Source organism: Netta rufina (assembly GCF_964035555.1).
Source record: "Netta rufina genome assembly, chromosome: 12".
Classification (NCBI taxonomy): domain Eukaryota; kingdom Metazoa; phylum Chordata; class Aves; order Anseriformes; family Anatidae; genus Netta; species Netta rufina.
Genome location: NC_140135.1, coordinates 3,292,411 through 3,308,484, shown reverse-complemented (window position 1 = coordinate 3,308,484; position 16,074 = coordinate 3,292,411). Strand labels below are relative to the sequence as shown.

At 42.9% G+C, this 16,074-nt stretch overlaps 1 protein-coding gene across 1 annotated transcript in view; it reads left to right on the top strand.

Annotated features, from left to right (window-relative positions):
* The first annotated feature begins 4,813 nt into the window (after positions 1–4,813).
* SMARCA1 (SNF2 related chromatin remodeling ATPase 1) overlaps positions 4,814–16,074 on the top strand; it is a 33,040-nt gene continuing 21,779 nt past the window's right edge. Inside the window, exons 1-8 of the mRNA XM_084294141.1 lie at positions 4,814–4,945; positions 7,772–7,858; positions 11,183–11,349; positions 12,293–12,393; positions 12,518–12,618; positions 13,516–13,695; positions 15,128–15,283; positions 15,515–15,646. Of these exons, the coding sequence (XP_084150267.1) occupies positions 4,829–4,945; positions 7,772–7,858; positions 11,183–11,349; positions 12,293–12,393; positions 12,518–12,618; positions 13,516–13,695; positions 15,128–15,283; positions 15,515–15,646 (1,041 nt within the window). The 5' untranslated portion in view covers positions 4,814–4,828. The remainder of the gene's footprint in view (positions 4,946–7,771; positions 7,859–11,182; positions 11,350–12,292; positions 12,394–12,517; positions 12,619–13,515; positions 13,696–15,127; positions 15,284–15,514; positions 15,647–16,074) is intronic.

The window sequence follows — 16,074 nt, the reverse complement described above, 5'->3', positions numbered from 1 at the left end:
GTTAGGAGAGAAAGGGATGCAATTGCACCAAACTGCAAAGTACTACTCAGATTTATTTCAGCTGGAAATTTTCTTTTTTTTTTTTTTTTTTTTTTTTGACAGCTTTTGCTTTGATCTAAAAACCACTTTTAAAGTGTCTTTCACAGGGCAGAAGACACAGTGGTACTGTTGCTTACTACAGCCTGGTTTATGGCAGCTTAAGTGGACACATTCTACCTCGTGTCAGTGGGCAGCTGGAGAGATTTGCTAAGCTGAGCTGACAAAAAAACAGTATTTCTCCCTGTTGGGCTGGATTTTTAGACCTTGTACAGCCCCACTGCTTGGCGGCAGGAACACCAGCAGCAGTTCCAGGGCTGGGGAGTGCAGAGGGGGGCACAGCACAGGGGAAGGAGCCACCACACTGCATTTCTGAGTGCAAAGGGCTAAAGGAATGCTTATAGTCAATTAAGGTATCTGCAAGAAGTTGCTGATGGGGCTTGGTAAATTTTTTATACATTCTAATGTGACCGCACAAACATTGCTTGTCATGGCCAGGAGGAGATAACAGTCTTCTCCCTTTACAAATGGATAAAAATCCGCCCAAAAGTGGATATCAAAAGGGTTTAGCAAAAATCTGTGTGGTTGGGAAGTTCAGGCATGTTTGAAGCCTTTGCAATATCACAGCAAAGCTTTGCTTGCTAAAACCTGGAACTAAAAATTCAATATTGGGTACAAGGTGGGAAAAAGCAATGGGTATTTGTACAGCTGCCATCAGTCCTTTGAACCAGATACAGAGGATGTGTTAGCTATTTTATCCTATTTTTCAATGCTGAATGATGTATTTGCAAATCAGCTGTTGCAGACAGGCCTCGCACAGCATTTGTGGTCTGAACTCATAGCTCATGCATTCGAGCTAGAAATGATTAGCGTTGTTGATGAGGATTTTAGGCTACAGTGCTCCATGGAGCATCTCTTTATGGTGCACATGGGAGCCAAGAGACCCCAGATCTGAGGAGAGGGCCCCCAGCCCTTTCTAACAACAACCTGCGGTGCTGGGTTTGCCCAGTACTGCTGCATTGGCGCAACGCAGCGCTGGGAATGACTAAACAGCAGCAGGTGCAGGATGCATTGCAAATCGGACTTGCATAATCCTGTTCCTTTTCTTCATCAGGCCAGCTTTAAGACTGGGCAGCTTCCCACGAAATGCTGCACAGGCCGCCCTGTCACCTGGCGCCAGTGCTCTGCAGCCACCACTCGAGCCCACGCAGCATCATTGCCACCTAGTGACATTGGGCAGGGTGCTGCCGCTTGCTCTAAGTGCAATTGTCCCTTACAGAGCTTCACATCAGAGAAGACAGGAATCACAACCAATATTTCCAGCAGTTTTTATTATTTAAGCTGCTACTATTAAGAGAAACAAGATTTCACTACTGGTAGCAGATAACTGCTTATGCTGTGCACACACATATTTCCTTGCATGGTTTGATTTTTAAAACTTACCCCAAACCAATGTATCTGTGTTAGAAAAACAAAGACCATCACGGTTAGTCTCTTATTCAGCACAGTAAGACAAATAGTCCCTGTCTGGGAGAGGCTGAGTTGCCACAGTACAAGATCTCAGAAGTCTTGCAGTCTTATCTGGATAGGACTTAAAATGCCTCCGGATCTGCACGTCATCAACTCTTTCTATATTTCGGCAGGGTCCAAAATGTAAAAATGGACAACAGTGAGCCTAAGGATACGCAATCGCTCTTCCTGTTTCTGACAAGAAAACATAGTTCTTGTCATACAATATGTTGAGTGCTATCTTTCTGGGTTGGACAGAGGAGGCCTTCTTCATTGCTAAGAAACCTCTGTGTGGAGGGGACTGTGCATTCAGCCTTTCTATTTGTGTTTGCAGACTGTAAAATAAGGGGGGATAAAGCTGGAAAAGCAAAGAACTAATAGCCACATCTACAGCTTTACACAACTACTAACTCCCAGCCTCCCAACCACAGAAAGAAAGAAAAAAAAAAAAAAAAAGGAGAAATTCTGTGAAATTTTGCAAATATGTTAGAAAAGATATCATGTAAGTCTAAGAAGAAAGAATATATAAATACAAAAAGCACTTGTGTACATTTTAAATAATTAATGAGATTATCACTTGAAAATACTGTTGTATGACTAAGTGATTTTTCAAACAATGGCCTCTGGACCCTCAGGAGTACACAACATAACCTATGAGAAGTAACCAGGCACATCTACGCAAAGTGCCAAATGCAAATGTCAAGCATGCAAGCAAAAAAATATCCAAAGGGGATCTTTCATGAAAGCAGCAGCTTGACTGTTTTGTACAGCATGTAATATTCCTGTGAATTGCAAGTAAAAAGCAAGCTGTGAGAAACACTTGAGAGTGTTTTGTATAAACAGAAGCTACAAGCATTTGAAACTGCAGTAGAAAAGCCAGATATTAAAAAACAGTTAGTAGGCTATTTTCTATAAAGTCTAAGAACAAATGCATAAGAGACTGGAATTTTCCCACCTTAAAGACCTTTTGCATAGCTGATGTTAAGCTTCATTTTCTAGAGAGCCCTGCTTGGAAAAGCTATTTGGGTTACTCTCTAAAAACCAGTCATGTCACTCGTCTCAATTGTGCTAAGAAAAATGCACTTCCCCAAGCCTTTATAAACTAATCAGATGGAAGGGCAACTGCAGGTGCTGTGGGCCTTGTCCTGTTGCAAACTATGCAACAGGGGCAGATGGCAATAGGGTGCTAAGTAATTTGGAAGAGCATTGTTTTGTGGCATACAACTAAACAAAACCTTCATACAATGGGAGAGCAATTGGCTGATGGGCAGGGCTCAAAGGGTTGTGGTAAATGAGGCCACATCTGGCTGGCGGATGGTCACTAGTGGGGTCCCTCAAGGCTCCATTTTAGGGCCAGTCCCCTTCAATGTTTTTATAAATGATTTGGATGTAGGACTAGAAGGTGTTCTGAGCAAATTTACCGACAACACCAAACTTGGAGGAGTTGTGGACTCGGATGAGGGTGGAAAGGCCTTGCAGAGACATCTAGACAGATTGGAGAGCTGGGCGATCACCAACCGCATGAAGTTTAACAAAGGCAAGTGCTGGGTCCTGCACCTGGGATGGGGCAACCCTGGCTATATGTACAGACTGGGCAATGAGACGCTGGAGAGCAGCCCCGCAGAGAGGGATCAGGGGGTTGTGGCTGACAGCAAGTTGAATATGAGCCAGCAGTGTGCCCTGGCAGCCAGGAGGGCCAACCGTGTCCTGGGGTGCATCAAGCACGGCATCGCTAGTAGGTCAAGGGAGGTGACTGTCCCGCTCTGCTCTGCGCTGGTCTGGCCTCGCCTAGAGTGCTGTGTGCAGTTCAAGAAGGACATTAAACTGTTGGAGAGTGTCCAGAGGAGGGCAACAAACATGGTGAAGGGCCTAGAGGGGAAGATGTACGAGGAGTGGCTGAGGGGACTGGGCCTGTTCAGCCTGGAGAAGAGGAGGCTGAGGGGGGACCTCATCGCGGTCTACAACTTCCTCGTGAGGGGGAGTGGAGAGGCAGGTGACCTATTCTCTGTAAACACCAGTGATAGGACCCGTGGGAACGGTGTTAAGCTGGGGCAGGGGAAGTTTAGGCTGGACATCAGGAAGAGGTTCTTCACAGAGAGGGTGGTTGCACACTGGAACAGGCTGCCCAGGGAAGCAGTCACTGCACCAAGCCTGTCTGAATTTAAGAAGAGATTGGACTGTGCACTTCGTCACATGGCCTGAACTTTTGGGTAGACCTGTGCGGTGCCTGGAGTTGGACTTGATGATCCTTATGGGTCCCTTCCAACTCGGGATATTCTATGATTCTATGTCTCACAACAGGGAGAATGAGAGTTTGGGGCTTAAATGGTGTATGCAGGACCATCTCTTAGGTGAGATGCTCCATTTCAGAATAATCAGGCAGTCGTGGGATCAGTTCAGAACTTCAGAGCAATGCTTCACAAATTGTACCTTTGATTGGAATCAAGGTATATATAGAAGAGACACTGCTGAGGTCTGTCTAAACACAGGGCATGAGCCACACAGCCCGTTTGTTCAGCTCAGTTGTCGATTTATGCAGGAAGATCTTGATGAGCTGCTGGGTTTGTTACTAGAAGGAGAAAACAATTACGCCTCACTCTGCCTACAGGGCTGGGGTTTGATCTTTCTGTGGACAAAAAGCTTGCAGTACTGCCTTTGTGAGTAGTCATTGGGTAAAACACCCCATTTGAAGCTTTCTTTTTTTTTTTTTTTTTTTTTTTTTTTTTTTTTTTTTTTTCTGTGTGACATCCCAAGGGCTGTTTTGGGTTTCCTTCAGCAGCACGAACCAAACTGCAGTTCAGCAGCCAGCAATCCAGACAGACACACTGCGTGAGGAGCCGCCCGGAGCTGCTCCGTTAGTGCCACTTCCAGCAGCAGACACACGCAGTGCTGAGCGAGGCAGGCCCCCAGGAAACACACATCTTTATTTTCCCAACCCACATCTGCCACAGGGCCCGCACTTTGGGACGCGCATTAGCCCTGAAGGCACGAAGAGGCGGCTCTCCTCCTGGGGCACGGCCTGGGCCACCCCTTATCGCATCCCTTATCGCATCCCTTATCGCATCCCTTATCGCACCCCTGCCGCCCCCACAGGGCCGCAGCACTGCGGCAGAGCCTCGGGCAGGAGCCCCGAGACCCGCAGGCAGGACCCGCCGTGCACATCCCGGGGCCCCGCACCGAGCCCCGGGGACCCCCCGGCGGCCCCGGCCCCTCTCACGGAAGCCTCGCGAGGCCTGCGCGGGGCGGAGCCGCCGCGTTTTGGGGGCGGAGGGGCCGCGACAAAATGGACCCCGGCCCCGGCAGCCCTGGCGCTCCTGCGGCCGCCCGCTCGGACGGCGAGGTGCCCTCCACCTCCACCTCCACCTCCACCTCCGGCGCGCAGGAGCCCGGCTCCGAGGAGGTACCGCTGCGGGGTCGGGGGCAGCCCCGGGCGGCGGTAGGGCCGCTCCCCTCGGCGCCGCTCCGCGGGCTGAGCCCCTCGGCAGGGCGAGGGCGGCCGCCGGCCTCCTCCCGGTCCCGTTTTGTGTTTATTTTTTTGGCGAAGGGTCGCGGCGGGGCCCTTCGGGACCACCGGGGGTCGCGGTCGGGTGTCTTTGGAAGCGGAGCGGGGCTGGGGCCGGGGGCTGGGGGCTGCGGAGCGGGCGGTGCGGGCTCGGGGCCGGGATTGCAGCTGGGGGGAGGCACCGCCTGCCCCAGGGGTGCCAAGTGCTGTATTCCCTTACCCTGGTGCAAGAAGGGCTGTGAAATACGCTGTAGCAGTGTTAATGGGAGGGAAAAGTTTAAGGGTTTCTATGCCAGCCTGCAGCTTATTCTGCAAGATCTTATCTTAACTGATACGGAATGAGTGTTAAACGTTCAGAGGCTCTCTATAAATCATTTGCAAGCAGTTAATGGTTCAGAATATTACCAATGCTGTGCTACTGCGCCATGCTGATCATCGTGTTTCTTAAGGGAAAGTATTGGTGAGTGCTCGGGGTCCTTACTTAGGCCATGGAATTCCGCCTCAGCTGGGCCACAGCTGCTGGGTGCTGCAGGGTTAGGAACCGGCATGGTGACGGTGCTGATGTGCAGCCTCTGGAGCTCCTCGCCCCTTTCACTGTGTTACATCCCTGCTGGGAGCTCCGCTTGGGCTGGTTGGCAGAGGTTTCAAGGTGAAGTATTTTGGACCCTTGAAGCAGCCGAGGCCTGATATTTTGGAAGCTGCTGCACGGTCCTGTCTGTTGTGAGGATTTAAATGGCACCATTTCTCAGGGGGCCTCTTATTTCTACTTCTCTGCAGTAGAAGCAGGCTGTTACTAGCCAGCTCCGTGAACAAAATAAGTTAAAAGCAAAAGTCCCCTTTTACTGCTTTAATTGTTTGCAGTGAGGATTCTGCTGGTCTTCCTATTTCCTGTTAAATCAGCCCTTTAAGCAACGAAGATGCATTCTGTAGTTTTTAGGGTAAAACTCCCATGAACTTGATAAAATATTCTGTGATTCTGGGTTATGTTAGGTACATGATATTGTTGGTAGTAAAAGAGGCGGTGTTGTTCATATCAGAATTTAAGAATTGGCAAGGTCTAGGTTTTAATAACCCAGAATATTACCCCGAAGCAAGTTCAGAGATGATGCTCGTTCCTACTACGTGTCCAGCTCCACCAGCACGGAGTAACTTTTGAATGAAGAATAGTGTTTTAATTAAAGTACAATATGCTTTTCCCTTGTAAACTCTCAGGAAGAGAAAGGATGCATGTGTCTTACATTCTTTTCATCAGTTTTTGGTAGTCTCCTATTCGTGGTTTTTTTTTTTTTCCTAATGTTTTGGGGCCATCAGTGTTCCACAGCTCACTGCAGTGAGGGGAGCAGGGACACAGATACAGATGTTTTACACTGAGAGTCAAGGTGTAGGACCTGAAACACTGTAGCTGCAGTAACTTTTAATGTCAGTTTGTTTACTTGTTTAACTCAGGAAATGTGTTGTTCACAAATATACAAATAAAATTTGTTTGGTGTGCCACCATGAAGTTTCCTTCTGGGGAAATGTAACATCAGAAACCCTGTTGGAGCCATCTGCCCTAGGACTTAGTGAGATAAGTTACATCTTACTTGAGCAACTTGTTGCAGCCAGAAGGGATTTGTAGCCACTGAACTGTTTGGCTTTGTCCCAGAGACATGGCTGTTGCATTTAGTTACCTGTATGCTTGAAAAAGTTGAGTGACTTACCCTAGGAAATCTTAGTTGCTGCCCGCTCTTGACACAATCATTTGACCTTGTAAAATTGAACTGGGGCTTTTAGAAAATCATTAAATCATCAAACAGCTTCGTTATGCACTTACTGCTGTTCATCTTTGCTGAGACTTAGGTCTTCAGGCCAAAACTTAAAAGGTATTTTAGAGCTTTAGAAAACATCCCTCCTATTTGTATCCTTCTGCCTTATCTTAAAGAGTAAGTTGGCATATATATTTATCAGTAACGGTTCTGGAGTTGAAGTAGAATGCTGCTTTACAAGCTGTTATGTATTTAGTACTGTTTTGGTCTGTTTTTGCTACCTGACCCTGTATAGTTTATTTCATTTTGTTGTCTTTATAGTGGGCTGATGCTTAAGGTGCCTGCCGACCTCTGACTCTGCTTTTATGCAGGCATGCGCTTGGCCTGTTCCTTTCAAATTGTTAAATATGTTTCAAAAACACTTTGCATCTTTTAGTGCCTCTCAAAAATGGAAGTATTTAATAATTTTTACTTGAAGATGTGTAGAAAGGCATACTTCAAGGCTGAATTGGGTGGTGGTAGGGAAAGCAACTGCACAAAACATTCTTTCCTATGATACTTTTTTTAGAAATTATATTCTGCCAGCATTATGACTTCTGCTATTTTTTTTTTTTGGTAAAGCAAGTAGTAATTGAATTTGTAGAAACATGCTTTGAGTTTTTTGGCTGAGAATAACTTCTCCATGAAAAACTAAGCTTGGCCCTTTTTTAGTGCTTTCCTTCAATTCTTCCACCTTGGATCCTATTTCCAGAAATAAACATGAGAATGAGACTCACCTTCTATTTACATTTTATCTGGTCATTCTTCAGTTACATCATAGATAACTGGTTCTCTTTTGGGTGAAGTAATGTGACTAATGCAGTCACTCCCTGTTGAAGTCATCACCTTTTTAAAAATCTGATATTTCTGCGTTCTTAAAAAATAATAATAATAAAAAAATAACACTGATATTTAATAGTGTTTACAATTTGAATTTCAGAAAAATGATCCTCCATTTCAACTCAAGCCTCCTCCAAAGGCGGCTAGGCCTGAAAAAGAAATTGATCCAGAATATGAAGAGAAGATGGTAAGTGTTCTCACAACAAAGCATACTGCAGCTTTTTTGACACTTGTTTGCTTGAATTAGGTCAATAAAATTGCAAGTAACAAAAAATTACTGCAGGCAGGGTGTGTCAGAAAAGTTAAACAAACAGATGTGTCGGGTGTATGGGGTAAGGCTTTGGTAACAGGGGTGTTGCAGTGATGGCCTTTGGAAGGAGTCCAGAAGCTGCCCTCTCTCAGAGAAGAGCTGGCTCTGAAAAGCACCTGCTGCTGACCAGAGCTGAGACCATGGGTGGTGCTGGTGGTGCCTCTGAGAACAGGTTGAAGGGGGAGGAAACAGCTGTACAACAGCACCTGGGAAAGAGAGGTGAGACAGTGTGAGAGAACCAGCCCTGCAGATGCCAAGGGGGAGGGCAGGAGGTGCTCCATGTGTTGGAGCAGAGGTTCACCTGCAGCGCCTGGTGGAGCAGGCTGTCCCCTTGCAGCCCGTGGGTCCCATGGCAGAGCAGGTCTCCATGCTGCAGCGGGGGGCCTCGTGGTACAGCCCCGTATGGATCTGCTCTTGAAGAGCTGCTGCTGGTGGGCAGCCCACATGGGATCAGTTTCTGAAGGATGGCATCCTTTGGGAAGGACCCCACTTGGAGAAGTGGAGAGAAATGTCGGGGTCTGACTACAACCCTCCTTTCTCTGCACTGCCTGGGAGTGGAATTAGAAGAGTGTGTGTGGTGGGAAGATGTTTTTAGGCTGCTTTTTGTTTTCACTGCTCTAGTCTATTATCAAATGCCAATAAACTGTATTATTCGTCCTTATGCTGAGTTTATTTTCAATGTGATGGTAATTGGTGAGTGATCTCCCTGTCTTTATCTCTGTGATAGTTCTCACAAGTATTTCTGTCTGTGTTGATTTCTGGAGTTGGAGGCTGTGGTTTTTGTACTCAGTAGGTGCCAGTGTTTTTTTTTGTTTGTTTGTTTGTTTTTCCCACCATGGATTTGATCACTTCCTTTTTTTTTTTTCTTAGGTAGATTTAATATTGAGACCCTACTTCTGTAAGGAGTTTCTAGTCAACTGCATTTTACACTTGACACCACTGTTTCAGTTTTGAATATCTGATAGTTCTTTGACCTCACAAGTCATGTCAGAGGCTTCCTTAAGGTTCTCTTTAAATGAAAGAAGTACTGAAGCTGCCAGTTTCTTGTCATATAAAAATAAAAAGGGTTTAAATATTGAGATTTCTTGTGATATGATTCATAACAATGCAAAAGAGGATCTATCCATGACCAAAATTTAGGGAGCTTACAGTGCTGGAGAAGAGAGAAGACCTCTTCTGTATTACACAAAGGAAGAAACCAGGTGGACACTGCAAGTTTTGTTCTTGAGTGACACACCTATGAAGTTCTTGAATAAAGCTGGGAATTGGTGTCCTGCTGCATCTATCTTAAAAGATCTAGCATTAAATGGATGCCTAGTAATTCCAGCAGAATTTCTGGGGTCCAGGGAAGAGTGTGATTATCACAGATTACTACCTACCTGATCTAATACTTCTTTTGTCTAGACAGAAGACACAAACTCATTTGTTGAGAATGAACTGGATAACGTTTATTTGGTCGCAAGTCACCCACTTTTAAAATAAATGCATTGTGAATACAGTGCCCTCATGTGGCAAGATGTTGCGTTGCATGTTCATTTTTAATGCCTTTATCTCTGGTGTTACAGCTGTTAGAGCGCTTACACTTGTAAGTTACACACAGAAAAGCTTTGCTCACACTTCTCTAAAAAGGTTATGGTACAAAACTAGTTTCGCTTCCATAGCTTATGGCAAGACAGAAAAATGAGATCACATGAAAATTGCTTTAAATGGTAGAGTGTTACACAATGCTTAGAAATGGCACAAAGACTGATAGCAATTACGTTCATCTGGTAGCAGTTGCCTTTTACCCTATTTTTCTTTGAAAATCAAGTTTTTTGTATGCAGGGGATGATGTGTTTTGGTATGGTGATATAGATGTGTGCATATGCCTTGTCACAAATGTAATAAGTAATAAAGGATCATTAAGGCTGGAAGAAACCTTCAAAATCACCTGGTCCAGCTGTCCCCCTACTACCAATGTTACCCACTAAACCACGTCCCTAACCTTTGCTTGAACACCCTCCGGGATAGTGATGCCACCAACTCCCTGTGCAACCTGTTCCAACACCTGACCACTCTTTCTGAGGAGAAATGTCTCCTAATTTTCACCCTGAACCTCCCCTTGTGGAACTTGAGGCCATTCCCTCTAGTCCTATCACAGTTACCTGTGAGAAGAGGCTGACCCCCAGCTTCCCACACCTTCCTTTCAGGGAGTTGTAGAGAGCAATGAGGTGTCCCCTGATCCTTCTCTTCTCCAGACTAAACACTCCTAGTCCCCCTCAGCTGTTCCTCACAGGACTTGTGCTCCAGGCCCTTCACCAGCTTCATTGCCCTTCTCTGGACACGCTCCAGGGCTTCCGTGTCCTTCTTGTAGCGAGGAGCCCAAAGCTGAGCCTAGCACTCAAGGGGCGGCCTCAGCGGAGCAAAGTACAGGGGGACGATCACCTCCCTGCTCCTGCTGGCTGCACTACTCCTGATACAAGGCAGGATGCCGTTGGCCTTCTTGGCCACCCTTGGCACACTGCTGGCTCACATTCAGGCAAGCATCAACCAGATCCTTTTGAAATCTGACAGCCAAAGTCATGAACTTCAGTGCAAGCAGTGTTGAGCTTGTCCATCCCTGTTACTTTAGTCATACTTCCAAATCCAGAGGTACCACAATGTTGTCTCAGATGTAGTCCTGATAACCTTGAAGCCGATGGAACCACTGACATGAGCAAAGCTCGGATTTCTTTTACCGCAAGTCAGAACTGTACTTTTAAAATACCTTCTGTGCAGAATCCTTTAAACATGCCCTCAGGGTTACTCATGTGCCCTGCAGGCTTAAGGAATACATGAGTAAACTCTTTTTGAGTTGTTTTTACTAATTTTTGGATTTTGAATGGGGATGAGTTGCTAGGAGGAGGGTATCAGCTCTTGACTGTCTTCCAGATTGCTCTGGTTTTCATGAAGGGTCTTTTGAACTACCAGAAGTCACCTTGGGGTGCTCTAAAGCAATTCATGCTAAGCTGAAATCTGAAGCAGTTCAAGAGCTATTTCACGATGCCTGTAGCCTTCTTGAGTTGGCTAAGAGTAAGCAGGTGGTCTTGCCGGTGTTTGCTCATATAAGTTGCCTTCATGAGTGTCTCAATTCTGTTTCTTAATAAAAATACATTTTTTAATGAAATCATTGATTTTATTTTATTATTTTTTTTTAATATTTCTTCCCACTTTGGAAACCAGAAAGCAGATAGAGCAAAAAGATTTGAGTTCCTCCTGAAGCAGACAGAACTCTTTGCACATTTTATCCAACCTGCGGCACAAAAATCACCAACGTCTCCTTTGAAAGTCAAGCTGGGACGGCCACGGATAAAGAAAGATGAAAAGCAGTGTTTGATTTCAGCTGGGGAGTATGTCTTATTCTTACTTCTGACTTGCTATGCTTTCAAACTAATTATGCCGTTTAATACACAAATTTATTTAATAGCATAGAGATTGTGCTTTGAGTCCAGAACTTTTCCTATTAACGGTGTATCACAATTTCATTAAAAATGGGTTGATATATGTATACTGGCTCATATAGGTTAGTATGAGCTTGGATCAAGAGGGCACTTGTAAATTAAAATCCTTGTTTATTGCTGTTTACCATATTCTGGTCTATATTGTGGAGTGGTTTTGAATGGCATAAATTGAATTTATTTTGCATGACACTAAACCAGAAGATGTGCTCCAGGAATGCACCTGATATGCTCCAGCTGCTAGTGGACACGTCAGTTGAACCAGAGTGGAATCAAGTTAAAATAACAAAACATGCAAGTAATGTGGGTGTTGGATCCTCAGCATGAATTGCCTCACTGCACAAGTCCTTCTACATTAGTCGCTAATCCAGACACACCCTGCAAGTAGTGTTAATGAGGAGTCTTGTCATAGCTAACACCAAATTTCTGGAATGTTAACCAAATGATGTTTTCTGTCTTATCAATTGTTAAAAAATAATTTGGGGATCAAATGTGTGAATCTTCTGGATAGTATACTTACCAAGTAATTGGTTCTAAGGCCAGTTCTGATGTGGGTGTTTTATTTCTGTTGCTTATTAAATAGTGCCTCAGAGAACTCGTGGTACTTGTTAGAGTATGGCTATGACTCTGGAGGGGAGAGATTCACATCAGCCTTTCCAATTAAAGCTGGAATGAGCCAGGAGGAACAGTGAATTAATAGGATGTGATTTTAGTCAAAGGTCAGGGTGCTAGAACGTACAGGCACATTGTAGGTAAATTACTTGGTTTTCTTATAAGTTCTTATTTAGTTTTAAAAGTTTGAAATTTTCATGTGCACACAATTTGTGTTCTTCAGCTATCGCCACAGGCGCACGGAACAAGAAGAAGATGAAGAGCTGTTGTCAGAAAGTCGGAAAACATCTAATGTGTGCATTCGATTCGAGGAGTCTCCTTCGTGTAAGTATTCTACTGATGGCTTGCTGATTGCTTTGATGTAGTTACAAGCTGATGAGCAGAACACAATGAAAATTTTATACTCAGAATTTGTATTTTTCTACTTAGAGGAATCTTACATTTACAGATGTGAAAGGAGGAACGCTAAGGGATTATCAGGTTAGAGGTTTGAACTGGATGATCTCACTGTATGAAAATGGTGTTAATGGCATTCTGGCAGATGAAATGGTAAGCAACAATTTTGTTGTTGTTGTTGTTGTTTTTTTGTTTTTGTGGAACTTAACCATCCTTTTCTGACACTCATTTTAGTGACGTGGTTTAATACTGGACTTCGCAATGCTAGGTTAAAGGTTGGACTAGATCTGAGATGTCTTCTTCAACCTAAATGATTCTGATTTGTATAACCTTCAGTTGCCCAATTACTTAACAGTGAATGTAAATTATGGCATTTGTGCATTAAGTCAATCTCTTAATAGTAAAAAGTAGATGAAAAGGTAGAATTATTCAAGTAATTACTGCCCCAGTTGTGTCAATGGTAACTTAGAGTCTGTGTATATTTCAAATACATGGAAATGTATAATTGCCATTTTTTTTTTCGTATATGTGGTTAATGCTCAAATGTAACACAGGTGTGCAAATGTCTTTCTCCAGCACTGCTGAGAAGGATGAATGTGTGCAAGATTGATGTCCAAGGTTTTGATGCTTTTGATGAATATCATAATGTCTTCTCTTTGCATCTGGAGTTCAACTTAATACATCTTTAAAGTATTTTTTAAATTATTTGGTAAAAAATAAAGTAATTTTGAATAGATAAACAAGATATGTATATAACATGGATATTAATATTCAGTAGTAGTAGTTACTCTGAGCAAAATTCAAACATTAAACTACCTACAGTAGTGACTGTATGTGCAGTAGTATGGATCATTTTATAACAGGTAGATTTTCACACCTGGAACTGTAATATAATGAAAGATACTGCAAAGATATTGCAAACTCTTGCTGCGTGTATTTTGCTATAAACTGCTCTAGTGGCAGAATGATATACTAAGAAAATTGTTTGAAACTATTTCTGTATGGCATTTTGTTTTAGAAAGTTTCTTTTCCTGCTCTTTGTCCGTGTAGGGTCTTGGTAAGACTCTGCAAACAATAGCATTATTAGGCTATCTGAAGCATTACCGAAACATTCCTGGGCCACACATGGTCCTGGTTCCAAAATCAACTTTGCACAATTGGATGAATGAATTTAAACGCTGGGTACCATCGTTACGTGCTGTTTGCCTTATTGGAGACAAAGATGCCAGGGTAAGTGTTGTACATTGAAATGAAGTGTATGTTATTTGTCAGAAAGTAGCATTTGGGGACGTGGAACTCTCAGTAAGCCACTTTTTTCTTTCCAGTGATCTTTAACTATATTAGCATTGAAATGCAAAACGTTAGACTTGTGAGGACAAAATGCCGATCAGTAAGTGAAATAATAGATTGGAATCAAGGTGCAGCTGTCTCTTACTCACCTCTTCTGTTGTCTTCCTCTTTGATTTTTGCACCTATTTTTTATTTCTTCTCTATTTACATTATTACAGCATTTATTAGTTTTCCTTTATTGTCCTTACCTAGTTGTCTCTTTCCTCACATTTTTTTTTAGTTGACTGTACTTACATGTAATGTCCATACTTTGCCTTTTAACTAGGATTCTATCACAGAGTTTTCATCTTTCTTAACTGAAGGCTTTGAGTTAGATATAGGGTGGTTTGTTACTTAAAGGGGGGAATGACCTGGAGGTTCCTGTGAATTCTGTGGTACCCTCATACAGATTGCATGGATGCCTGTTTCTGAGAGGAACTGTTGGGCATGCTAATGACTTAGTTACTTCCAGTGCTTCAGTGTCAGATTGTAAAAGATTCTCTTTTTTTAAAAGATCTCTTCCAGATCGCTTTAATTTGGAATCTGGTAATACTTGTACCACAGTAGTGTTTGTTGCTAGTTCCATGGGATGAAATTAAGATAGTGGTGAAGGGAAGCATGTACCTTCACTGTATACTTCCTATGCTTTCAGAATCTTGTGCTGGTATTGTCAAAACTTTTTTTTTTTTTTTTTTTTTTTACTTTAGCCACATTAGAGACAGTCTCTCTCTGAGCTTATAGTTCCATTACCAAGTCAGTGCAGAGTGCTGTAGAGAACTCCCTTATTAGGTGGTTCTTCAAGGCAACACACTTCGCATCAGTCCTTTTAGTTAGGGTCATATATGCATCCTACTAAAAAAGTTATTGGAGAGCAGTGTGTTGTAACTTTTTCATATGAAGGATATCGTATACCTATCAATAAATGGGACAGAGGAGAGAGATTTTTAGGAAAGAGAGGAGGAGGGAGTGGGCTAGGTGGGCTGTTTCAAAACACTTTGCTGTGGATTGTGTGTCTTTGGGCTGGATAGTCTAGATGTTTTTTCATTATTGGTAGTTTTTCCTATGTTTAAATTACAGAAAAAAATACTGGAGAGTAAATACTGAACTTCAAATAGAAGAATTTGTTGTTTTTTTTTTTTTTTTTTCGGTGTCTGTGCCTGAAGTGCAAAGGATTGAAAGCTTTTGTTACAGTAACATTTGGTTATACAAAAGATTTTTCAGACTTCGTGTGCTAACTTAGTACTTTGTTAATGTTGGCAGAGGTAGGTTTTACTGAATTTCAAACACATTGTATATATTTATAAATGTTATTAATTCAATTGCTCTACTGTAGGCTGCTTTTATCCGTGATGTTATGATGCCTGGTGAATGGGATGTTTGTGTTACATCATATGAAATGGTAATTAAAGAGAAGTCAGTCTTCAAAAAATTTAACTGGAGGTACCTGGTAATTGATGAAGCCCACAGAATAAAGAATGAGAAGTCTAAGGTAAAATTAAAGTTACTTGATCCTTAAGATATTTTGACACAAGATTCCACCTGATTTTAGTAAACTTCAAATTTTAAGTGTGATGTGTTAAATATAAGCAGTAAGCTGTTAGGCTGTGGATATGACTTTCTTGTAGCTCACTGTCTATAAATTCAGTTCATATGGTTTCAGAAACAGATGAAAATTGGTTATACTCAAATATGTGATGATAACTATTTGTTGTATTCCTAGCTGTCAGAGATTGTCCGTGAGTTCAAGACAACGAACCGATTGCTGCTTACTGGAACACCTTTACAGAATAACCTCCATGAGCTGTGGGCATTGCTCAACTTCCTTTTACCTGATGTCTTTAATTCTGCAGATGTGAGTAGAGGTTTGGAAGTAAAATTTTGCTATTTTCATTCTTAGGCTGGTTTCTGCAGGAGAGAATGGCCGGCCTAATAAGAGATGTAAGATTTGAAAGACCTGGTTTCAATTGAAGCTCTGTGGCTTGCCAAAATATAGACTGTTTTTTTGCACTATATAGTTAAAACAATGCGTTGTGTTAGTGCAGTGCTAGTGATAACAAATCTAATACTTCGCATAGTTCTAGAGTTATGCAAAGTGAAGGAAAATTTGGGAAGGCAGTGCAGAGGGAAGAATATGGAGCATCCAAATAGGCATAAGCCCTTTTTCATTAGAATTTGAGTCATCTTTCTCTTCTTTTACTGTTAATGCTCCCTTGTATGCATGCATTACTTCTGTGTTTTTTTGCTGTCATGTTTTGTATCACATTTACCTCGTAAGGTTTT